We start from the raw sequence: 26,830 nt of genomic DNA on the forward strand, positions 1-26,830 counted from the left end.
AGAGGGTGTCTGCAGATCGGCGTTTATGCAGATCCAGAGGCCACAGTGCACCCTGCAACCGGCACAGAAGAGGTTGAGACTGCTAATAGAACCTATAGCAGTGGTGGGCAACCTGCATCCCGTCAGGGTAATGCACTGGCGGGCCACCAGACCGTTTGTTTACATTTGCACTGACCTATAGACTGGAGCAACATCACCTTGGGAGTTATGGTACAGTCTTTCTCCCTAAAGCAGGATTAGAAAGGGTGAGTTTTCACTCCCAAACTGCCTGCACTCCACCTGAATTCAGTCTGGTTCAGGGAAGGTTCCTCCCTTAGTGTGTATTAATGGACGATTTAACACCACATGCATACATGGGCCACGCCTTTTCCTGTTGAGCCTTTTGGTACCATGCAAAACACGTGAGGAGGTGCTGAACTGTCCATGAGAGTCACACAGATATGTCACTATTCTGAATGTGCTCCATAGATCTCTAGGAAACGAAGGACTGCGTTTTCAAAAGGGCTGAGGCCTTGCCTCCCTTTTTATAGCTGGCATTTATACTAATAAAATTACATGCAGTATGAATTACCGGGGCAAACTTGAGTGTCTATGCCTCTGCCTCTAACTACATGATTTGACCCACAATTAGATAGTTAAGTGTGTGCAAGTACCTAGATTCATACCCTGCAAATCAACTGTAGATACAAAACTGAGTTTAAACTTAGGAAGCATAACTGGCTCCTGCAAAAAGTGATCGTGATTTTGAAAAATTGGCCATTAAATGTACCTTACAAATACATATTATACAGAGCTGGCTGAAGAGGGTGGGAGTTTTTTGCTGAAATTTTTAAAGAAAATGAAAAATATTTCATTTTAGTCTAAATTTCCACAGAACATTTCAATTTTTTAGGAGAAATTTGAACATAAAAATAATTTCAGACAAAACGTAAACATTTCAATTTTGAAATGCTGCTGCATTACCTCACGGCACGGGGATTGTAGTTCCATTGCCTCAAGCTCCCATTCTCCTCTACGCTTTGGGCTGCCTGGTCAGCCTGTATGTCTGATAATGCAATAAGGTCTCTTCTCTCAGAGAGGAGAATCAGTGCATCATAGCAGTCCCTGGCTATTGTGCATCATGGGAAATGTATTCCAGCCATGGAGCCTGGCCCATACAGAAGATGGGGACATGAGGCTACCAAACTCTCATGAGGCACCAGGTCAGCATTTCCAAAACAAAATATTTTGTTTTTTCAATAAAAACAAAATTAAGTTTTTTGACGAAAGCAGATACTTTTCATGATATTTTGTTTTGTTAAAAAAAATTCAGTTCAAAACAGTTTAGACAGAAAACTTCTGAGCAAAGGTAACAATGTATTCCACGGAACTGTGATGATGCCACTTGTTCAGGTGTATACACAGTACTTAGTAAACACTACTAGTAATACAATACATATCACAGAACTATGCCCAAAGCCAGGGGTGGAAAATTAACTACTGAAATGCTAATTTTGTCTCTTTTTTAGGTAATGTCTGTAAACAAGGTACGTAATAAACCATTAACTTTCCCTACTTTTTTAATTACCACTCTCAACTCCACTTTCCTCCCCATCTCTCATAATCAGAAACTTGGTGCTATGCTCCTCTCTATTTTTCTCAAATGACATCCAACTTCTTCACAGATCATGGTACTCCCTCCATCTGTAAATTCAAACCAATCAACAGAAAAGGATGGGCATCCTTAACCCTAATTTTTCCATTGCCTAAGTACAGAGGTTTCAAACAATCTGAGGAGCACCGTAGTCTAGCAAGGAAAACATGGCTCTCCTACCTCAAAGACCAGTTCCATAAACTTCCTACCTAATCTAGAGGTCTTAAAATCTGTGATCCTCATTTAGCACATCTTAAAAAGAGTTTGGCACACATTCCCCTTAAATAAAGTGAAAAGAACAGGAGGACTTGTGGCACCTTAGAGACTAACCAATTTATTTGAGCATAAGCTTTCGTGAGCTACAGCTCACTTCATTGGATGCATTCAGTGAAGTGAGCTGTAGCTCACGAAAGCTTATGCTCAAATAAATTGGTTAGTCTCTACGGTGCCACAAGTCCTCCTTTTCTTTTTGTGAATACAGACTAACACGGCTGCTAGTCTGAAACCTTAAATAAAGTGGTTATTTGTTGTAGAATACATGTATAATTGTATCAGATCCTGGATTTTTTTCTTTCCTCCCCCGCCACCCCCCACTTTCTGAAAACTAGGCTGGCCAGATGAAGGGTCAGTGGTGAAAACAATCACCTTAGCCCTGAATTTTTGTTTGTTGTTTTTATTTTTTCTCCATCTCCTTCACTGACTGAAAATTGTGTCTAGTTTTCAAATATTCAAATTCTTAAATATTTTACTATTCTTGCCCTTGAAAACTGCCTCTTTTATAAGACAATATCAAAATCTACCTGTATTTCCAATTTTGTGATGTAATGTAATTTCATTGGGTAAAAAGAAGAAACATCAGACTATTTGAAAAAAATTCAAAAAGGAGCCACATCAAGTCTTTTAATTTCAGAGAGTACACACACAGTTTAATTAAAGATTTCAGACACATTCTAGTTGTCAATAATACTTAACTCTAAACATTTGAAAACATGAGGATTTTGCTTTGTTTTCTCTTTGTTCCCCCCCCCCCCGAGTTAAAAGGGGGAGCAAAATTAGCTATTTAATGGGACCAAAATTAATCATATAATGCCACTGTGGTTCCAGCTTTAATTATGGAGATACCAGCAGCTCTCCATAATAACGTTGGCTCTGCAGTTCCAAAGCATACAGACTAATGGAACATTTCTATTAGCTATAGAAGGGCCTTGACTTTGTTTCAAAGCTGCAGCTGCTAAATAGAAGGCAGCATGTTCACACACATATTGTGCCTGATCGATCCTGCTGCCTCACAAGTCGATAGCAAAAGTCTACTGTTGAAAACAGTGGGTGCAGGATTAGACCCAAAACAACCCACAATGAAACTCACTAATAACTTTGCTAAATTAAAAATTCTTTTCTTCAAATGCAGCTGGCACATGTGTTTTCAAGGAGATTTAATTATGTGAAAAGTCTAAAGTTGTTTTGGAAGTAGGGGAACACAAAGAAACATTAGACAAAAGTCAAAATCTCAAGTGAGCCTTACATTTTAATTACCTATAACTCAAAAATAGCGTAATTGTCTTCAAAACTTTGCACATTCTCCTCTGCTTTCACGGGAAATATGACAAATTATAGGGCAAACATTTTCCAAGTTATATTTATGATGATGACAAACAGGGCTTTATAAGAAAGCTTGTTGACACCTTAACTCTGGAGAAGTTACTACCTTTCCATAATAAAGCAGAGGGAAAAAAAGTTTATGTCTGTGTCCACTCATTCCTCTTTCCCAAAGAAAATAAACTGTTCCTTGAGTCCAGATCTTTCTGACTGCTCTGAAGTCATGAGAATAAAATGAAGCATCATTTGAAACCAATTGAATTGAACTTTATTATGTTGATTCTCTCAGCAGTCTCCATCTTAGTATGTTATTTATTTTCATCATTTTTCTCAACTTTAGCCATAGAACCAGGTTAGGGAAGAAAAATTCCATATAATTCTGTTTTGTCAGTCAGTTTTCAGACAATATGCTGCTTATATCACAGCTTTGAACTCCCAACTGTTGCAAAAGATTAATCCTTTGTGTCAGAGTGTACAGTACAGTATTTTTCCCTTGATGAATACATGGCAAAGTAATAAAAACTATTATACCAATATTAATTATTTTCTGTGGGTTTTAAAGTGTCTGTTTCTTAAACTATACAGAAGAGGACTATGTATTTATGTACTTCTAAAAACACTTTAGTAGACTTGCATTAAAGAAAGATATATTATTACAGCAAAAAATCTGGTCCCACTCATATTTTTGAAATAAATATGGGAAACAGTAATTACAAATAGGATGAAATTATTAGACATTATAATACCTTTGTGCTATGCTGCAAACTTCCTTTCTCTACACGACGTATGCATTGCTTACTATATTTTGAAGTCATACTGCTTCCTGTAACACTAAGGCCAGATCACATTTTTGTTGTTATAAACACACACACAAGCACGCAAGCTCTGTACTTGATACTTTATTACCGTAACCATTTACAGTTCCAATTCATTGGGACCACTTTCAAGCAAAGTTCACTTGAGGGCTAATGGTGTCTTAAATGTTTTTCCTTCATAAGTGTGGCAGGGTTAGTGTCTATGATCTTGTGACACAATGAGAGTGAAATGAACCTGAGCAAAATGCCCCTAGAGATTTAGTCTCAATAACATTATGTGCTGTTGTGGAGAAAAGGACAACTTAAGGTCACTTGTTTTTACTTGGACAATTTGGAAACTACCCTATTACATGTACTGCCAGATTTATGGAGGATTTTCTTTTTGGTTCTTTAAAATATTATTTAACTTTTATATTTATTAAAGAAAATTTCTTCTTTCTTTTACAAGGAAAGACGCAGAAATAAAACAGACTTGTTTCATCTTTCTAGAGCAAGGTATAAAAAAGGCCAACATTTTCAAAAGTTTTGTGTGTGTCTATTTTTGGATGCCTAATTTGAGACACCTTTATGAGACCCAATTTTTATAGGGTGATACTCAGCACTTAAGACATCTTGGGTTGGATCCCCAAAAATTGCAGCACCATAAATCAGTTCACCCACACAGAGCCGGATTTTGAGGTTTATAGGCTTTGAGTTGGCACAACAATCCATGCGCACAGATCACAATGTGCCTCACCCCCTGTGAGGTAAGTACTCTCATCCCTGTTTTATAGGTAAAGAAATTGAGGCATACAGAAATTAAGTGGACAACATGTTCAGTGGTGGATACTAATTTTGGGTGTTCAATTTGAATCACCTTTGACCTGATTTTCAGTGTAGCGGAGCATCCACAGCTCATATTTACTTCAATTGGTGTTGTGGGTGCACAGCACCTCCTGAAGCAGGCCTTATTCGTATCAACTTGGGAACCACAAAATTGGGACATCTAAAATTAGTTGTCAGTCCTGAAACTATTAGGCTAAATTACATGCCTAAATTCACATAACAATTCAGTGATACAGTCAGGAACAGAATCAGGTTTGATGACTTTCTGTCCCAGGCTGAAGGACAATATATCTGCTCTCATGGTCATCACAGGACTGAGAGTCAGGAGACATGGATTCTCAAGTGGAATTTACAGTACCACAACCTTGGGCAATTACTAATGAAAAATAGGCTGTGTAGTTTGGTTGACAGATAGATAGATACAACTGCATTATACTGGATAAATAGACGTTTAGGTAGGCTCAAACAGAGATATAGACTGGCTAATTTTAAAACATGTAGATGTAGAATTTTGTTCAAAATGATGGTGCCCTAGAGAAACGGTGGATATCATTAGATGTCATTTTTGTTAGTAAAGGAGATCACTATGAGTGAAGATTTCAGACTCCTAGAGAAGTCTAGAGTAGATGAAGGAGTAGATAAGGAAAGACAGAAGCGTACAATGTAAGCAAAATGAGCATGTTCTTTGGAAGACTTAAGTCCACATGAAGATACTCTCTAAGAAATAAGATGGAGCAGTGAAAAGCTATTGTTTAACTACACTTTACAATGCTAAAATCTGGTAGATTAACACAGAGCAAGGAAAAGTATTATGGCTCTTGACCATTTATGTTTCAAAATTCTTCTGGAGTTTAGCTGGAGAAATAATTATATATCTATGAAATTAGAACCCAGACAGTTTATGCTGGTTAAAAGAATAGAAAGAATCTCAACTGCCAGCCAAAACAGTCCTGCCCTGTAAATTTTTCAATAAAAGGGAAAAAAGTGCGGTACCGTGCAGATCATAAAGAATAATGGAGCTAAAATGAAAGAAATAGGCAATGTTCTCTGGAAGCCCTAGACTGCCAAATATAAAGTAATACCAGGATGTATTTTTGATATTTTCATCTACTGATCTATATTTTAGTGTACATAGAAAAAAGTGGCAACTTTCATTTTTTATGGGCTAATAGCTCTTAATAAGGTAAGTATTTTGACAGCAGGCTAATTCTGAAAATGCGATTTATGAAACTCATTAAATTTTGAAGGTTTCACAACAGATCATTGTTGTAAAGGTATATATTTGACCTGATAAATTATAGACTGTGTTGTAAAAATTCGACTTTATTTGTAGACTATTATTAACCTGACAGATTATAACAGCTCCTTAGGATCTATTTTAGATTATTATACCAATCTGCTAATAGTATATAGGGACAATATGCTTACTTAGTTGGGTTTTTCCTCTCAAATTACAGGCATGTAAATTTAAGGATTTATTACTTTGGCTATTACTATTTAAATATCAAAATGATCAGATCATTTTCAATGAAGTATTTGACAACGTGTACCTTTTCGATCTAAGGTTTTACAAAAAGTACAAAAATCTTAATCATCTAACATGTCTGTTGTTTGGGCTTCATGTCACTTAGAAATGACCAAAATAATATGTTTTGAAACTGTTTAAAATTATTTTTATCTAGTTTCCGTAGTATACTATGTTAAACCTAATACAATTATGACATTCTTAAGAGATGGTACAGATTTACTCTGAAAATATTGACCAGCCCTATAATCACTGGTAGAGATGAATACCAAAACCTTTTGCTACTTCAGGAAGGAAATACAAAATAAAAGTATCTGGGGCGAAAACAACCTATGTCAAATAATCACAAGTTGTGAAAAGTGAAATACACAAAAAAGAAACAGGAAAGGACATAGCTGGTTATGTATTTAAATAAATCCTTCTCTTGTTGAATTGTTTAAGAGAAAAATCATACAAAATTTCTCCATTCTTTCTATTTTCTTTTTTTCTTTAAATAAGAAAAAAAATTTAACTTCTCTCCTCTGCGATAATCAGGCTTCATTTCTTGGAGAATGAAGCAGAGGAATATTTTATCATACAAAGCCATAAATTCAGTTTACAAGAGCTCAAATGAATGGAAGTTTAGCACTTAAAGTTTTGCACAGGCAAGCTGAATCTTTTATATTGAACACTGTTAAATCTGGAAGGCAGGTAATTACTTTCAGGCTATATAATAACAAATTACTTTTATTGCCACAGAGTTGCTGAAGTTTTGCTTTTTTGTCTATGCACATGTATTTCCATATTTTTGTGTGTTTTCAAAGATGACTAATACTTACGCAATTTGCTGACAAAACACTTGCATTAATAAGCTATTATTTTGTATAAAGGGACTGAGGAGCTTTTCGTAACAGGATGACAGAAGGATACAAACCTCTCAGAAAGTTCTTACAGAAACAAACATGAAAAAGGTACAGAACAGTTTATTTTTTTCTCTGTTTACATCGTGGATCTTTCTATATATTTCCTTCCTTGTTTTATGTTCCATATCTGACTCCCTAGCCTGTGACCCCATAATGACGGGTGCATTACAAATAAGATAGACAGATCTGATTTCACTGCTGTGGCACACACATGTTCATAAGAGGGAACATTCTGATACTCTGTTAAATGCAGTTTTCATTATGAAAAAAACTATTCTGTTCCTTTTTCATTTATTTTAAAATTCAAATCCTAGAAGTCAATTTAAAACAGATTAACTGTGGAAGTTGTATGCTACTCACCTTAATCTAAATGTTTCCTCTTATGTTCCCTGCTGAAATGATTACCCTTTTAATAGCTGTTACAGGGTTTCAACCGCAAAAATCAATGTCTAAATGTTTCTCATACCTTTTGTTTGATGATCATGTCGTTGATGTCATCAAGATCACCCACTGTCACTATCTGGGATTTTATCACTCGATCCAGTAAAGAAAGCCAGTCAGTGAGTTCTGCCCAGGCCTTATTAAAGTCAGCCAGAGCTGGCACCTCCAGAAGCAAGGAAGATGGCATTTCTACTTTGGAGATGGTGGTTTCCTTGGTTACCACGGTTTGTGTAACCACAGTAACAGTTTGACCAGAAGTTTCTGAAAATTTAAAAAAAAAATGTTGACATTATTGGATAAAGGGACCATGATAAATTGCTCATTTCACTAACATAGTTCACTCACTGAAAAGGTAATTATTTCAATGAATGTAACATTTGTAATATTTTGCCCACTTGAAATGTGAAAATGCAAATAAAACCAATCACATGAATTTATATACAGTATACCAAGCATGTCTTCACATATACCCAGCCTCTCCCCTCAGCCCCCATACCCAATTTACCTGTAACAGCTCACCTCATCCCAGCTGCGACAAAGGCAGTGTCAAGAATACCCCTGTGTAATCACAACCCCCAAATGCATTGTCACTGAAGTACTCTGCTCCCTTGTTCCCTGAAAGCCTGGGCTGCACATTACGCCCTGCTTAGTTTAGATAAAAAACACCTGTTGTTCCAGTAGCGACCAAACCATTGTGACCTACACCCTACCCCTCAAATCTTGAGTTACCAGTGAAACTGGGGTTGTCTCTCCCGCAATTTATCATCGTGTTGGCTGTTTTTGCTACAACAGTAAGAACAGTCTGTACTCTGTGAAGGTCATGATGGGAGTGACACTTACATATGTGAGACTCAGGGAAAATAGACTACTCAAGACGACCCAAATCAGAGATTGGTTGGTTGAGCTATCTTTGTTTTTTGTGAGGTTAGAGTCTCAGCAAAGACAGGGGGAAGCTGCATTTTAACAACCTTTTTGAATGGGCTGCTCTTATTTCCTGGGCATAATGGTGGGTGGGACTAGGAATGAATGGGGACTACCCTCCAATATTCCAGGCGAGGATAAGAACGTCATTGGTGGTTACCTCACTGGAAAATTTCTATTGAAACATTATGGGGAGGGGATATATTGTGTGTGCATGTAAAATGGGATTAAAAAAACTTCCTCTCTCACACCTTTGTCTGATTGTTTAGACTATAAACTTTTCTGGGCACAGACTGTTTCTTAAAGTGTATACGTTCATCACCTAAAACAACTGGACTCTGATCTCACTTGCAGCATTATACATGTTCCCACATTATATTAGCTGTGATTAGCAAAAATGTTTATAGGAGAGGAATCTGCTGGCAAGGGAATTCCACCTATGGGTCTCTCCATTTTAGAATTCTTTCCTTGCTGCTCATCTAAAATTATTTGATTCTGATGACTGAATCTGCATAGTTCATCAATATGTGCAGATTACTGAAGAGATTCAGGGGTTCTCAATAGGGGCGTTTATTTTATTTATTCGGGGCATTAGTGTGTTGCAGGGGCTAGGTTAGTTTTGTTGGTGTGGATGATGTTTTGGGGCACAGAAAGGCCTTTGGTTGCTTGTTTGAACTTGATTGTATTTCTGATCTCTTGTTAGGATGCCTACCTCCTGGAACAGGCATTATTGTTTAGTCCATATAGGGAAATCAAAATATAACTGGTTTCAGAGTAGCAGCCGTGTTCGTCTGTATCCGCAAAAAGAACAGGAGTACTTGTTTAGAGCATAAGCTCTAATAAATTTTGTTAGTCTCTAAGGTGCCACAAGTACTCCTGTTCTTTTTGCAAAATGTAACTGACCTTCATATTTGTTTACAAAAAAATAATAATAAGTAATTGTATAAACAAACATCTAGGACTTGCATCCCCACTGCCTGACAACATGCATTCTCATTTACCACTGTGCAAAGTATGTATAAAATGGTAAAAAATCAGAATGGAAGCATTTTAGACACATCACACAGGTGAAAATAAATGACAACATAAGGTGCCAGGTACTTATAGTCTTTATTTTGCTGCATGATTTAATAGTATAATGTATCTTATCTTCACTCGGTGGGAGAACTCACGTGAGTAAATATTTATTTACACAGGGTCAGCTCCTAAACATACAGACTGGTTTAATGGAACTAGCAACAACTGACAAGTGCAGCAATTTCATACATAACTCCTTTAAAAGATGACAACAAAGAAGTACTCAATATCTGACTTGAGTCACATCCATGCTTAGATGGAGGGGATTCTTGGAGCGAAGGAACAGGTTTTAGGGCAGTAGTGTTCATATCAGGAATGGTTCACTGGATTCTCATTGTAAGACAGGTAAACATAAATGGCCCTCAATGGAAAGCTATGAAAGCATAATTACTCATAGTAACTCATGCCTAAGAGTACTGCATTGTTAGTGCACCATTTTAAACACTAAGCATCTGCCCCTTAGTTGTGCTTTTATCATTCAAAAATTAGATCTGATAACTGGCTGCACAGAGAATTTCTGTGTGTGTGTGCATGCAGTTAATCACAAAAAGGCAATTTATGCTTTAAGTTGCTATTACACGTACAGTTTGGCAAGCAAAAGACAGCCACAAAACCTATTAGCACGACTGCCGATTTGAAAACTACACTTGCAAAAGTATTTTTAAAGGTGAATACCTCATATTATTATAATGAGTGTGTTCCCAAAAGGCTCACTCAGATGTATTAAAATACATTTATAGATTACTGTTCTATGGTGTTAAAATGTAACTCCATCATAAGAAGAAAAAGGATAAAATAGTACAGGAGGTTGATGTATTAGGACTTGACGCTTTAAAAAACCCAGAAGATCTGAATAACTCCTTTGCAATGTAGCTGCAGAGCCACTACCTGATTCAACAGCCTAAATGGCACAACGTCAGAGCCATGAGAGCTAGAATTAAGCCTTGGGTGGTGCCACCTGCAGTTTCTTGCATTCCAGATGCAAAATACAGTTATTGGGCACTGGATTTAAGTTTTTAAAAAGGACAAAAGTGAATTTTGTTTTTTGTGGATAGGCTAGTTCTTGCGCAGAGAAAGGCTGTCTGTGATGTATGTTGCCTTCAGAAAGCAAAGAGGCATTATTGCCCCACTTAAGTAAGACCAAGATGTTGTTTTTTTGTTTGTTTTATTGTAGTTTAAACTTGGTCCTTTTGGAAGATGGGCCACTGAGACAGTTTCCACATCTATGTTTATTCCTTCCAGAAGAGCTACAGTCTGGACTAAAAAATTCAATCGATAGGTTGAAGTTCACGCTTAATTGCCAGTTAATTCGAGTATAATGATCAGTTGTGTAAAAAACACTGTAAAATTTACTTCTTATGGCTGTTTTGAATAGATTGGCCTACTATGTTTGGAATAGTTAAAACACATTACTCAATATAGTGGCAATTAATGACTCCGAAAGCCTGGACAATTTACAACTATCTATACTGTAAATTACTCTACACTAACTGAAACGTTGAAAAATGTGTTCTGATATAAATAAACATTTTATAAATTCAGGAAAAACAGAATGTTTCATCTGTATGATTAAATAATGTAATATCTACTATCTGAATAGTTAGAAATGTGCTAATATTTCATAATTATTTCCTATTCTAACTATAGGCAAATGGAGCTGCTGGAAGTGGCGCGGGCTGAGGGACGTATTGGCTGCCGCTTCCAGCAGCTCCCATTGGCCTGGAGCAGTGAACCGCGGCCGCTGGGAGCTGCGATCAGCCGAACCTGCGGACACGGCAGGTAAACAAACCGGCCCGGCCCGCCAGGGGCTTTCCCTGCACAAGTGGCGGAACAAGTTTGGCAACCACTGCTCTAAAGCATTGTCCAAAGAATAGCACTAAAATGATTTGCATAGAAATGGATTTTTTACCTGAAAAAAATCTACTGAAGCAACAGATGCATAAGTGCACATTAGGATGAATGTATTATGAGAATGGAATAATCATTATACTCCTCACAATTGCTATCAATTTCCTTCTGCTCATGCAGCACACACCTGTGGCTTATTGGCAATGCCGTGGGTTGCACTTTTTAAATGTTTACAGTCTATTTAGAGGTCTGTTGTGTTCCTTTTTCTTTTTTATTTGGAGGGGAAGGGGAAAGGGAGAACAAGTTTTCTGTGTACATCTCTTTTAGTCACAGATTTTATCTAACTGCCGGAAAGAGAAAAAAATACATAGGAAATTATACTGTAATGAATCAATACATAAAAGCAACAGATACTTCAGTTTTCTATTTTTTTTTTGTATTTATAACACTGTATTTTGTTTTGTATCTGTAACGCTGTCCTTGAGAGACATCTATACATGCTCTGTTTTTCTGCCTTCTTCTTTTTGAGCTGGATATTACATATCTGTCTGTAGCCCGCAGATAACAATATAGTGAAAAAATGACTTCACAAAACTGTGTGTATTCTCTCTGCTGGACAAGATTTTTTCATTCCACACATCAGTCACAATTTGCTGCAGCAATCCCACCATATCTTATTTCATCCTACCCTCACTTTAACCCCTTAATGCTGGAGGTCACATTGATTTGGACTGGGTCTCATAACAAGGTATTCCACACTGATGCCAAGGACAGGACAACAGAAAAACAAAGTTTGCTTGGGTGGGGGGAGGGTGGGTTGTATTTATCATCAGGGAAGTTGGGCATGCAAAGTATGTACTGATGTTGGTTTGTAGTCTTCATGAAAATATGGTCATTATTGGTTTTCAAGGATATCAATCATCATTATATCTATATAAGCCATACTTGAATTTGCAGCTTAGAATGTAAAGGTGCCCATTACTAAGCCCTCAACCATCAAGTTCCCATTTTTATTTCTTTTCTGTCCCCGCTACACTCTCTCTCTCTTGCTCTATCTCAAGTTTGTCTGCAAGGTAGGGGTTTCTAGCCTCTTAGGACTCCACTTTTTACGTCACACTGCACTCACTATTAAAGTTTAACATGTTTACTAAGCAGATAGCATTGGAGATTTTTTTTAAAAAAATCCATTTTTTAACTTCTTATTCCTCTGATTAAATATGCAAATACTACACTGAGTAAGGTACACCAAATGTAATGGCTTATTCTAAAATGAATAACAAATGTTAGAGTAGCAGCAGCTAATGGGAATTTGCCCACTGGTCCATAGTGAGAATCTTTAGATCCTGTACATGCAAATGTTTATATACATGTTGTATATAAAATAATTAATAACTAATTAAAATTCATATAACAATTCACTTTTCAATATGTTGATATTTTATATTGTTACATTAATTATCTCTAATAAAATGTATAAACATTTTTTATAATGAAAACAACTTAAAAAAAGTTCGGTATTCAGAAATGTAGGCCTTGATCCTGCAAATTGGTCCACACAAGTAGAGGCCCATTGAAGTCAAACTATGTTTCCCAACACCTATTTAGTAATAAGACTACTAATGTATCCTTCTTATGAAAACTTTCAGAGAATCCTTTACTGTTCAACATACACATACATAACACACTATTTGCTCTGGCTACTTAGCGTTGCTTCAGTGCAGTTGAAACTAACCAGATAAACTGGATTTGCAATGGCTTTGTGGAATAGGTCTAAAATCTGTATCAAATACAGAGTTTCAAAAGAACTGTTATGCTCATTTATTTTAACACACACATATATGTATTCTTTACCCTCCAATATTTGAAGACAACTTTTTAGTTAATACCATTAACTGAAATGTAGTCTGTATCATCTGAGTTTGTCAGTTTTCAAAGCAGAATGAATACTCCCTGTGGTGCCACCTGGAACTGGGGTACCACTGAGCCCCCCGACCCACCAACCTGGACTCCCTTTACGCTGTACCACTGTGAACAGCCTACCAAGCCCTCCCCCAGGATTCAGCACACATACAGGTAGGCGCACACCCAGCTGCACAACATACAGATGGCTGTCATCAGCTCTGCATGGGCAGGCTACAGCTAAGGAACTGCCCAAGCTGCTCAAGTGCGCACACCCCCGTCTGAGCGTAACCCCATGATTATACCATCTTGTGCTGCACAGAGAACTGTACAGCGTAAGCTCATGAAATTTGCCCCTTCCCTCGATGTGGAGAAGGATATGCAACAGCTTTCTGCCCCAAGTTATGACTCTCACACTCCCTGGTTTTAGACAAAGCAAAAGATAGATTTTAAGTGATTATAAGGGATACAAACAGATCAAAGCAGATTACCTAGCAAACAAACAAAACACACATATTAAGCTTAATATACTAAAGAGAATGGATATGAGTAGCAAATTCTCACCCTAAATGATGATTCAAGCAGGCTGCAAAAATTCTTAAGGGGCCAGTTGCACTTGCTTACAGCTTAAAAGTCCCAGGTATTCTTTTCACAGGCTAAAAATCCCCTTTAGCCTGGGTCTAACACTTCCCCCCAGTTCAGTTCTTGTTCCTCAGGTGTTTCCAAGAGCCTCTTTGGGGCGAGGAGACAGTGAAGAACCATGATGATGTCACTCCCTTGCCTTAAATAGCTTTTGCATATGGCAGGAACTCTTTGTCTCAAAGCTTAGCTCCCACGCCAGTCAGAGGAAAAAACACCAGTATTCCAAGATGGAGTCCAGTACCAGGTGACCTGGTTACATGTCCCTGTAATGCCACAGTAGCCATGAGTCAGAGGTTTTTGTAGTGTCCTCAGGAAGGCCCCCTGGTGGGAGATAAAGTTTTTCTAAGGGTCCTTTCTAGCCAGCCATCTAGACTGAGTGCATTCTGCCTAGTGGGTGTTCCCCAGCTGTAATCACATTTGCAATGCAGAAATATAGCCACTATTCCTAACTTCAGATACAAAAATAATACCTGCATACAAACAGGATAAGCATAGTCAGTAAACCATAACCTTTTCAATGATATCTTACATTACTCATCTTGCATATAATATATCATAGTTATGCCATATCTATGCCACATCATAGTTAAGCTGCCTGTTTATATGTGATTTAAGCCCAGAGAAAGGGAATGAAAAGAAATAATGGAATTGTAATCATCTGTTTCTATACGTGTGCAGGAGCACTGTTACCAGTGCCCAGAATATCCGTAAGAGGGGGCAATAGTTGTTATTAAAGCCAGCATTAAGGGCAGGCAATCATATCATAATAACATCTCTATGAAGACTCTGGGATGCAGTGTCACAGGGTATTTAACTGCCCTGCAGATAGACTGCAAAAGCCATTCAGAACTTCAGTTGGCTGGCTATGCCTATGTTTGAGAAGCACAATGAGGCTGACTAGAGTTTTCTAGAGTGCTACATCATCAATCTCAGTATTGCCACAGTGCTGCTGTGATTTACTGCATTCAAATTAGCGTTGAAAAGGGTCTTTTAGGCTGCTACCCCTTTTGACTCAAGCAGTTAGCCGATATTCAGGGTCTTGTGGGTTATTTCTGGAGGAGAAAGAGGAGAATCTGATGATAGACTCAAGTATTTCTTAGATGTAATTCTATTATTTACAAAGAAAGTACACAAAGTCCTGTTTCCCTGAACACATCAGGAATCAAATAGCAGGAGACACAGTTTCTTTGCTCACTGTTTCAAGCCTCTTTTTCAGGGAGCACTGTGTCCAATAAGCTCTCCCAATTGGCTTTATCTCAGGGCCATATTACTTGTGCTTCTCTTGCAGTCTGCTTCTGGCTGCTACTGCCCTCAGACACAAAGGCCTCTACCAAACAAATCCCAGCCCCCTGCATTTGCAATCAGCCCCCAGCAGAACCCCCCTGAACTACACAGCTCAGCTTCTCTCCAGTCTTGCTTGGTCTTTGTTTGGATGGAGGTTCCTATTGATTCAGCTATCTCATGCTGAAAACTCTCTTAACTGCATCTTACATTTCTACTGAATGATGGGCATCTACTATGTCCTCCAACTTCAGTGAGGTTTCACTCCGCTTCTATCACTACGTAGACTAAAACCGAGTTGCACAGACTTCACATGTCACTTGATAGTATATTGGGATGGTCTTTCTGTGTAGATTCCAGAGGCCTAAGCACTAGTATTTGTCTCAATTACTGGTGAGACGCTTGACCTGGAGTAATAGAGCCATTTCTTTTGGATCCAAGAGTCCCAAAATCCAAATGAATTGTAAAGGGTGGATTTCTCATAGATGAAAAGGCAAGTACTGGATTAAAGGGATTGATTTACTACAGCTAAGGCTATGATTTTGTCATGGAAGTCGCAGAAGTTACGGAATCCGTGACTTCCAGAGACCTCCATGACTTCAGCCTCCAACAGCTGGGAGCTGCAAGGTCCACCCACCCTGCCCGTGGTGGCTAGGAAATGGAAGGTACCCCCAACACTCCCCAAGCCACTGCGGGTGCTGGGGTTACCCTGAAGCTCTGGGCCACAGTGCGGGGGTGGGGGCAGCTGCAGCTCCCAGCTGCGGGCAGCAGGGACCCCACAGCTCCAGCCTCAAGCAGAGCGGGACCTTGGAACTCCGAGCCCCCGTGAACAGTAGTGGCCCCCAGAGCTCTGAGTCAGGCCCCCTGAGGGTGGTGAGGGGACACGGCCACTCCCCATATTGTCATGGATGTTTTTAATAAAAGTCACGGACAAGTCATGGGCTTCTGTGAATTTTTCTTTATTGTGCAGGACCTGTCCGTGACTTTTACTAAAAATATCTGTAACAAAATCTAAGCCTTAATTATAGCTATGGAGACCAGTGACCTATTCTTCTATCACAGTATAAGCCGAGATTTACTGGTTACTTCTGAGATATTTCCAAGGGGACTGTATGTCAGCACCAAACTTTTTTGAACTCCTAGATTAACAACTTCATTCCAGTTTTAGTTCCAAAATTACAACCTGGGGTAATTTAGTGATATCCAAATTGTTTAAATTTCTTCAGGTGTTGTCATGTAAACCAGGTATAATTCCAGTCCTAATGATCTACAGAAGGTATCTAATATGTCCCTACTGAAATGTTAATGTCCCATTAAAAGTTAATCTTTTATGGTATAAGAGATTCCTGCAAACAGAAGATTGTATAGTATTTGTCTTTTGAAATTATTTATTACATGCAAAAATAAGAAAGTGAATATCAACTATCTATTGTTTTATACGAAATGTAATTGCATTAATCTTTTCATGTTGTAAAGAAAACTGTCAAAAAAATTGTAAAAAAAAAAAAAAAAAAAACCCCAAACAAACAAAAAAACAAAAAACCCCAACCATACTATGAAAACTACAAGGGAGTACAGCAGCAAATGGGGCTAACAGGGTCTTATTATGAGTTGTTCTTGTTGGTGAAATGCCTGTTAGAGAGTTTCTTGGGGTTACTTAAATATCTGTAGTGCTCAGGAGACTCCTCTGAGTGATGGCATAACACCACTTGTCTGTGCTAGCTGATTTTAAAATAAAATCTAAAAATATCTTGTAAACAACCAGGAAAAAAAAGTACAAGTGGTTTGACTAAGATATAAAAATGAACTTGACATGTTTACCTAATGTACTGTGCTAGCAAGAGGAGGATCTGTTTTGAACTCAGCTGTCTGGGTTCTGGGCCAACAAACATGGAAGTAACTGCAGAAATGACATGCTCGGCTTTGTAAAAAAGGTGGTGCTGAATGCAGAAGACATGCAATAGTTTCTGACTTCTGTTTCAGGAAACAACACTACTATTAGCTCCTGAGGGAGTACTTCCTAGACAGAGATACAATTGGATCCTCTGAGACTGACCAATTGCAACATAGATCAGAGATCGGGGAGGAAAATCAGTCATTCATAACTCTGACTAACTCTAAACAACAGGGTTTTTAAATGTTACTTATTTATTTTTATGATAACAGTGCTAAGCTTGATTTTTATGTTGTGCCAGCTGTTAAAAGTGATTTTCTTAAATGACAACTGATCCTTGTAGAATTGGCTAAACTCTCTTCTAATGCACATGCTTCTGTTGCTCAGGACTCTGGCTTAGTTTCTCAGCGTTTTGCATCAAGAAGCTGAAATGCTCCTTTGAGAAATCTGAGGCTCCAGATGATGAAACGTTGTCCAGTGTGATATCCTTATTAAAAAGATTCAAGGTAGGTTATGACAAAGTTCTTGCTGTTCAGAAAGATATATAATTGCTTCTATTTTGACTGAAGCGTTAAACCTTTGAGATTACCAATGTAGAATGATGTCTTTTAGAAACCAATCACACGGTGTTTTCCACATGGTATTTATGTCCCACAAGTACTGAAACAACACTAGAACAACACAGCCCCTTCCTTGTATTTTTCTCTCTCAATACACATACTTGCACAAACACATTCACTACAGAAGTATAGATAAGTGATTAAAATTAATAAGGAAAAATTAAATTAAGTGTTTGATAGTACGTAACAACAGATCTGGATATTTTATCTAGAGTGAGAGTGAAAGATGACATGGCTCAGAGGAGATTTTTCCCCCGAGACAATTAGTTTTTTAGGAGCCAAATGAACTTATACAAATACAAAAGCAATCAAGTCAATGAGACTCACAGCTCTAGAGCAGCAAATCCTGATGAAGAGAAAATAAAACACAACCTTTTAACATTATTTGAAGACTACAATAGCTCATTCCTGTTACATGCTCAAACCAAAAACTAGAAAGACCATTAAAGCTTCCAGCATGAGAAACACACAATAGAAAACTTATTTGTATCAATGTGAGTCCTCCTCATTGCTATTCCACTACATCATAGAGAAAGGAAAAACTTAAAGTACACAGTTAAGAAAAATAAAACACAGAAATAATATATCACTTTGCTTAGGTTAAAAAAGAACGAGAATATGAAAGAGAGAGAGAGAATAAATATCTTTTCTAAGAGTACTCCAAACCATTAGAGTAGTTATAAAGGCTCCAATTCTCACCTTACACCTGGGATTTGAAATACAACGGAAGCATGCCAAGAAAATACATGTGTATTTTGTGCTTCTTGAAAGATTGTATCTCAGGAGTCAAATTACTGTGGAAGTTCCATAATCTGGAATTCAAGGCCAGATTCTATGTGTATATCACACAGAAATAGGACAGAACAGAAATAGGACAGAACAGAAATAGGAAAGGTGGCATGGAGGTCTGTCGCAGGGGTGTATAGCTTTCTTTTAAATTCTCTTTTATATCAATTTAATGCTTCTGAAAAGTGCCAGATTGACAGCTCTGTTAAGTGAATGCATTTATTTATCCCCTGAATAGGTGTATCACAGACACGAAGAGTAGTAGTATCCCCAACCCATATCATCCTACAAGCCTCAAACTTTTTTCTGAAAACACCTCTTCAAGGGCTGAGAGGTTAATTCAATATCAGTGTCCAACAAGGTTGCCAATTAGCACCAAATGTTGTCTTTTTAAATCCTAAACCCATTCCATGAATGAGACTGCGATCAAGGGGGTGTTCTTAATGTGCACTTATGAAATGGGTTAATGATCTAAAGGCTTTAAATACCTAGGAAAGCTGGAATATCAGTCCAAAATCCTTTAGAATTCCAAAGAATCAAAGAAGGAGAATCATGTCAGGGAGTCAGCCAGAGGGAAGCAATGGCATAGAGCCAGCAAGAGGAGAGAGCAGAGAGACTTCAAAGCTCTCAGGGCAGGAGGGAGACTCAGCCCCCACTCCAGAACAGAGATGGGACAGGGCCTCCATCTTCACTGAGGGAGGAGGAAAGGACTGGATGGCAGAGTTTATAATGGAGGGAAGTGAGAAAAGAGAGAGACATCTTCAGTTATTGACTCAGGTGGCACTTAAGCAGGGCTTTACATTTTCAAAGTGATCACTGTTCTCAGGGGGTTAAAGTAATCGGTTTGTCTGGTGACATTTTAGTATTTAGGCCCATTCGTTATTTTAAAATAAACAAGAAAAACATTTAAAATGTTTAAGCATTCATTTAATATCAACTTTTTCTCAAGATTAAACAATTGCATGATTATAAATGTCTAATGAGCTTTTATTGCTCTGAAATATATTTTAGTGTAATGAGCCATTTGATATTTGAACAAAATGCCGAATGTCTGATGGTTCTTTACAATGAAATATTCAGTAAAATGACAATTGCTAGAATGATTATAGGACTATGAAATGAATATTCCATGAAAGACAATTGTTTGGGGCCTGAGTGGGCAATCCTTACCATGTTGGTGAGCACTCAGTCACACAGGTTGTCCCACTGACTTCAGCAGGACAATCTGTAGGATGAAGGGATCTTACTGTGTGGCTGCACAGTTGAGTCCATAATATAGAACATGTGGAACTTTTTTTTATTGTTTACTAATTTTTGAGAGTTCATGGGGGTGGCCTGGCAGCTTTGGATTCTTTGGTCGGTCTGTACTATTTTTTGTTTGTTTGTTTGTTTTTTTGTTAGAAATATGGGCAGAGACTGAAAATTGAGGGGAACAGTGGAGATGCTGGGCAAAATGAGATTTAGATCTAAACTGCAATGTACAGTAGGCTGGAGAGCAGGATCAAAAGTACAGATGCAAATGCGAAACTACCATATACCAGAACCACAGAGGTTTAAAAGGAAGTACTGTAGGAAAAGTAGGAAGTTTAGGAGAAGATGATTACAAAGAAAACAAGCTAGATTACTAGAATTGCTGTGGGGTGGGATGGGGGGAAACAATACTAAAAGCTAAGTTTCCAATATGATGTTGCTATTATTGGTCAGTATGAAGGTCACCATAACTTTAGACTGCTACTGTGAATTTCAAACTGCCAGCTAGCTTTCCCAGGCACAGCTGGCTTTTTCAGAGGGTAGAACAGGAGGAAATTTCTACTTTGCCTGTTCTTGCTGCCCCTGGCTTTTCAAATGCAGCAGCACCACTGAACTGTTTATTGGACACACATTTCCCAACATAAAAAAAACCATCATGGTCACAAACTTAATCAGAGAGCTGCTAAGACAGTTCTTTCTCTCAGTATAAATAAATGCCCTGGTTGCCCCCACCTCAACCCCGACAATGGCTTTCAATGGGGGGGGGGGGAGAACATAGCTCCTTGAAAGAACATGATTCAAGAATTATTCTATCCAATCCTTAGAATCACTTCAGTGAAGTAAATTATGTAAATATCACATTTCCGAAAAGCAGTCTACATAGTTTTATGCCCATGATAGCTAAAGCATCCCTAAGGTGAAAGTAACAAACTGCTAAGTACAGCAAGGATCGTTAAAATATATGTATCAGCAAATGCTGAGCCACTGGTCTTGACAGTAGCCTCTGCCAATTTTCTCGCTCAGGCCTGGGACACCCACAGCGGGTAAATGGAGTATAATACCCTGTTTGATAAGAATAAATGCAGTAGAGAAGGGACTCCTAAAGCAAGTTTCTGAGTATACAAGTTGAGTCAGAACTTTAAAGCCATAATCTGGGTTTCAGTCACTCAGGATCAGTATGACTCAAAAGGAGATAAACGAGCTTAATTATGTGAAATGTACTTGTGCTAAAAAGGAACTGAGGAAATCTTTTAAAGACAATACGGGGAAATAATCCAGGAATAGGCATTGCAGAAGCTCAATTGCCTGCTCTATATGTGTTGGCCAAGATCATTAAATCTGAACCCAGCTAGACCCATGCCTACAATATGGACAGGTGGCAAAGAAATTGATTGAAGAGTATATTATATATCTGCAATCTGGGATATCATTAATAAAGCTCACTCAGCTTGGACAACTCATTGTTCCATTCAAAACCTTGCTGAAAGATAAACTACTTAAAAGTTCAGTCTCCTAGTAGTAATATACTGTTACTGTTACTTTCCTCAGGCCACGTTCAAGATGATTGATGGGCCCACTAAAAATTGAAAAGTGAACGTGGCTAGGGAATGGCTTATTGCAGTTCAGTGTAAGAATTAACTAGACAATGATGCTAATAAGTAAAAGAATCTTTTGAATGGTTTGGACACTTTCTAAATTCTACTGCTCTGCATCTTTGATTAAATTATCACAAAAAATCTTTAATTGGACCCCACTACATATTTTTAAGAGGTAGATGAAGAGATGTGAAATTTAGTATCACCTGATGATTTTTGAAAATTAAAAATACAAGATGTTGAGATAATAATAGAAGACAATGCTTTCTGAAATATCCACAATTGAAGAAGTGCAATAACAGAGATGATTTGTATTAGCAAAATCTTAAAAGCCTTCCTTTGCTATTCATATCCATTCTTGTTTATACAAGCCATACAGATCAAATATAATACTTTGTATCAGGTATGCTTTATTCATTGGCTCTTAAAGATTGTCAATGATAATTAATTACACAGCTACATCTATTTTTTCTACTCCTATAAACGCAATTATTTTTAGAAAATGCTAGTGCTATTAACATAAAAATAGGTTAAAATGTTGCTACACTGGTGTACTGTAAATACATTTATAGTGGCAATAATGAAAAAACCAGAATTGCTGTGGGGGAATTGTTTTTGTGAACAATGTTTTGTTTTTAAATCATGACGCGCAGCTCCAGGAAATTTACAATTGAAGGAAACAATTCCTGTCTGGCTCGCCATTTGCCCTAGAGGCTCTATCATCATCATGAGTCTGCATGTGCTTATGATTTGGAGTATAAATAGTGAGGGGGGAGAGGGCAGAAAACTGTGCCAGCTGGAAATTCAAACAGCCCAGAGTGAAACAAACAAACAAAAAAGTTAATGGTCACCAATCTGATCGGCTATTGCTCTGAATGTGATTTGGGTTTTCTTTTGGTTCATTTATTTTTAGTTTTAGGATTTCCGTCTGGCTGGTTTCTTTCATTGTATGAGACTACACTGGTGTGCATGAGAGAGGTCACGTAAGAGGAGGAATACAGACAAATAATGTGTACAAAAATCAGATATAAAATCATAATATAATCTGATTGTTATATATTTGTATCAACTGAAGCATTGTGTTATTCATACATGACATTTTGAGGGCTTACTTATTTGGAAATTTTGGACATATATTTTTTATAAAGCATTTTAACTCCCAACTAACTATCTGGATATTACTTGTTTGTGGTCTACATGCTTGGTGTCAATATTATGAGCCAAGAACTTCTTGATAAAGAAGGTAGCTATGTTTCTGACAAGAAACACAGTTCATCATCAGTTCGCATGTATCAACAGTCTTATTTCATTTTTATTTTTAGTGGCCTGTGCACAGTTTGGCAGGGGCTCTGCCCCCACCCCCCGCTTCCCTGAGCACCCCCCTGCCTTTTCCAGGCCGGCAGCCGGGGCCTAGCTGGGGAGCCCGGGCAGTTGTGGGGTGCCGCACCATGGGCTCTCCACCTGATGGGGGGGGGGAGGGTCAAGAGCAGCTCCTGGCCTACATCCCCACACCACAGACCCCTGCCCAGGGTAAGAGCTGCGTGGGGAGACGTGCTGTGGACCCTCCACCTGCTCGGGGCGGGGCACAGGCTGGGAGCTGCTCTTGACCCCCTCACCCTGGGCAGGTGGAGGGTCCGCAGCTCCCAGACCGCTCCAGCTTCTGGCTTGGCCGGGGTGGAGCCTTGGGCAGAAGAGAAGGGACAGGAATGGGGGGCCCTCACCCTTAGGACCCCCCCCACTTTTGGGTAGGCTCTGCCACCCTTGCTTCTGGTGATGAATTACTGGTCTGTCTGCAGCACATGAGGTTAATTTTTAATTGAGGATAATATTTTAATTCTTTTGGACAGGAGATGTTAGCTACTCCCATCCCCTGAGGGGTTTGCTGAACCATCATAAGAGGTCACTTATAGTAAAGCTGAGGACCTGCTAAAGGTAACCTGAAGAATACTAGTTCTAGAAATAGATTACTGACAAATATTACTTATTCTATAGTAGCCTTGTGACCCTAACAACATCCTCGTGGAAGAAGGCTAGAGGCTCACTGATACCTGATAATGAGTTTCAGCGAGGCAGACCAGTTCAGCATACCTCAACTCACTGTCATAACCCGTATGTAAAAAGATATCAATAGAAATTTAACACCATACTGATCATTAGTATTACTGTGTACATAAGTGGACAAATTCAAAATTACAAACCTATTGGAAATTATGGGCTCACGTTACCCCAACCTAGACAAAAGAACTGTGGTTCTGCCACCTTGAAGGTATTTCAAAGGTAAATTAAGAGAAAATGGGAATGCTATTTACATGGATGGTAAACAAGACCATCAAGCCAACAAAAGGAGGAGATAACCACTCAGCATCACAGCAGTGGGAGGAGATTGCAGGAAACAAATCAATTTTTATTTTAACAAACACCAGCAGGGAAAGAAACCAGCATGAAACTTTCTTCACTAGGAGATTCCATGTCACCTTCCTTACAGCTTGAATGAACATTACTTTGGGGGTATAATCGTCAGAAGAATCTATTTCAAAGGTTGACCGGACTATAAAAGAGAGATGCAAAGAATCCCAAGGAGTCTTTCACCTAAGACGACAAAGGAACTGGCACTTTGGACTTTGTGGGAGATCCTAACCAGAGGGGTGGTCAGCCATCTTGCTGGAAGTTAGGTAAGGAAACTATCTTGAACAAAGACTATAGATTGTTTTGTTAAATCTCTAGAAAGCATTTTACACTTTTATTTGCTTGTAATAATTTATAACCCTATCCTTTATACTCACTGAAAATCCTCTCTCATTTTTAATCAAACCAACTGCATGCTGTGTTGGATTTAAAGTGACTATTAACACCAGTTAATGTGGCAAGCAGGTGGGTATTGCATCTTTACAGGGAAAAAATGAACCTTAATATCTCTCTGAATGATCCAGGAGAAGGCTGGACATTGCAGAACACACGGTGTTGGGAAAATTCAGGATTGGAGGGTGTTGGGGTCATCTTGACAGGTGTAACCAGATCTGGTGTATATCAGCGTGTGACTGGGGTGTAACAAGCAACTGCTGCTGGACTCAGTGTTGCTGAGACAGAGCTGCTTAACACACAGACACTCAGTGTATGGAGGAGGGATAGCTCAGTGGTTTGAGCATTGGCCTGTTACACCCAGGGTTGTGAGTTCAATCCTTGAGGGGGCCATTTAGGGATCTGGGGCAAAAATAATTGAGGATTGGTCCTGCTTTGCGCAGGGGGTTGGACTAGATGATCTCCTAAGGTCCCTTCCAACCCTGATATTCTATGATTCTATGCTGACTGGATCATCCAGAGAAGGGAACTACAGCAACACAGTATTTTAAGGCACTCTGGGTTACAGGGTAAGTGATGACACATCCTCTCACTGATCTGAACTGCACCCTAGAACATGACAAGACTAAAAGATAACTTAAGTGGGGCAATCAAAGTTTCTTTTTTCTAGTGTGTGTGTGTGTGTGTGTGTGTGTGTGAGTGAGTGAGAGAGAGAGGCTTTTAGATAACCATTTCTTGATTCTTCAATTAGGCATTCCATTGTCTCTCAAACCTCTAAAGCATTTGTTGGTGGGAGTCTGAGAAATGTGAGAGTTTTAAGCGTCAAACTATTTTCTCCAGGAATTTTTGTGCATGCCAATTTTTTATAAGTGCATAAGTATTAAAAAGTTTTTCAATTTGCTGTAGAGTAATGTTATAATGAATGGAAGTAAGTTGTCCATGTGGTTGTGAATGGGGAGCAGAAGTGTTCCATCAGAGAATGGCTGTATTAACATATCAGGCCCCTATAGGTTAGCTGCAGTAACATTTTTCATAGATGATGCCAGACCTCTTTGTCAATAGAAGTCAAAAAATTCACCATCCCAGTATGTTGCTTTCAAATGGATGTCAATCTGCATGGCAATAATTTCCATTTCTAATGCACCACTGTCCAAATGTAACTGTTCATTCCTTTTGGCTGCCAGTTCACTGATGTCGTCCGTCATGATAGGGGACAATAAAAGAAACATTGCCAATGGCTTCAATTTCTCAAAGGTCTGCAAACTTTCTGGCAAATTCATAATGTAGATTTTTTTAAAAATCATCCACACATGTGCACAAAATTCTTTAGTCTTCATCATGTCCAAGTGTACTCTCATCAAACATCTCCACAAATGTTTCCATGAACAGGAAGTGCTGTAATGCTGTCTTTTCTATTAGAGCTACCAACAAGCTCAATTTCTCTTTGAATTCATTGCACCCGGGTGTATAATAACCTCTCTTTTTCCCTGCAGCTGTTGAGTGAGTTCACTGAGCTTTTTAGTAAGGTTAGTCACAGGAACAATCTAATGCACCTTTTCAGTAAGCTCATATTTATTTTTTGATCCCAATAATATTTGGATCATGTTGAAGACTGAAAAACCTTTGGAAATCTCAACCGATCTTTTTAATATACTCAAAAAGCCCAGTAGGATTGTTGGATGTTGCATAAAAAAGTGATCTGCAGAGGTTTGATCAAAGCAGCTTTGAAATAAACAGTGTTGAATGCCTCAGGATTAAATTAACAGCATTTACTACTACTCCCGTAACAGGCGTCAAGTCCATTACTTTTCATTGTAGAAATAATTAATGAAAAATGTTGAGGTAATTAAGAAAAGGTTGAAGGTTCTGCTGTTACATAAGCCAGTTTCAGCAACATTGCTTTCTTGCTTACAATGTGTTTCTTTGACTGACTGTAAATATCTTCCCCTCTTGCTTTCTTCATCAGTGACAATGTTATCAAAATATTTTTCTTCATGACACTTTTGCCAACCATTCATTTTCACATATTCTTCAAGAAAATGATACATAACATGTTCTGTTTTCAAAAGTCAAGCTAAAATATTCATGATTACAGTTGGTTTACTTTAATCTTATACAAGAAGTTTTCCTCAGGTATCTGCTTTCTTCCCCAGCTCAAAATGGTGAAGATCTATTGTAGGAAATTCAATCAATTAGCTCCTTTTCTCCACTTACTACCTGCTCTCCTCTTGACCACTCATTGACTGAAGGGAGGAATAATATGTTCAGATACTACAGTGATAGGCAGCAGTATAAAACCCTAGAATAGATATCATAGGAAAGTTTACTGACTGAGTAGCAGCCTTGTCTTCTGCAGTCTGAGAAATGAAGATTTTTTTGTATTTTTCCTCCTCACCATTAGAAGCCGGGCAGTGATTGAGATCTTAAGATCTTCATCCAGGATGGTTTGCATCATGCTCCCTCCTCTTCTGTTAGCAGGC

General features: G+C 38.4%; 1 protein-coding gene across 8 annotated transcripts in view; it reads right to left on the reverse strand.

Moving 5' to 3' along the window:
• The window catches only part of DMD (dystrophin), a 1,912,888-nt gene that overhangs the window by 551,097 nt on the left and 1,334,961 nt on the right, over window positions 1-26,830 (reverse strand). For all 8 annotated transcript variants that reach the window (XM_043538015.1, XM_043538014.1, XM_043538013.1 and 5 more), the window contains one exon: window positions 7,763-7,998. In XM_043538015.1, the coding sequence (XP_043393950.1) occupies window positions 7,763-7,998 (236 nt within the window). The remainder of the gene's footprint in view (window positions 1-7,762; window positions 7,999-26,830) is intronic.

The sequence above is a fragment of the Chelonia mydas genome, chromosome 1 (genome assembly GCF_015237465.2).
Source record: "Chelonia mydas isolate rCheMyd1 chromosome 1, rCheMyd1.pri.v2, whole genome shotgun sequence".
NCBI classification, from domain to species: domain Eukaryota; kingdom Metazoa; phylum Chordata; order Testudines; family Cheloniidae; genus Chelonia; species Chelonia mydas.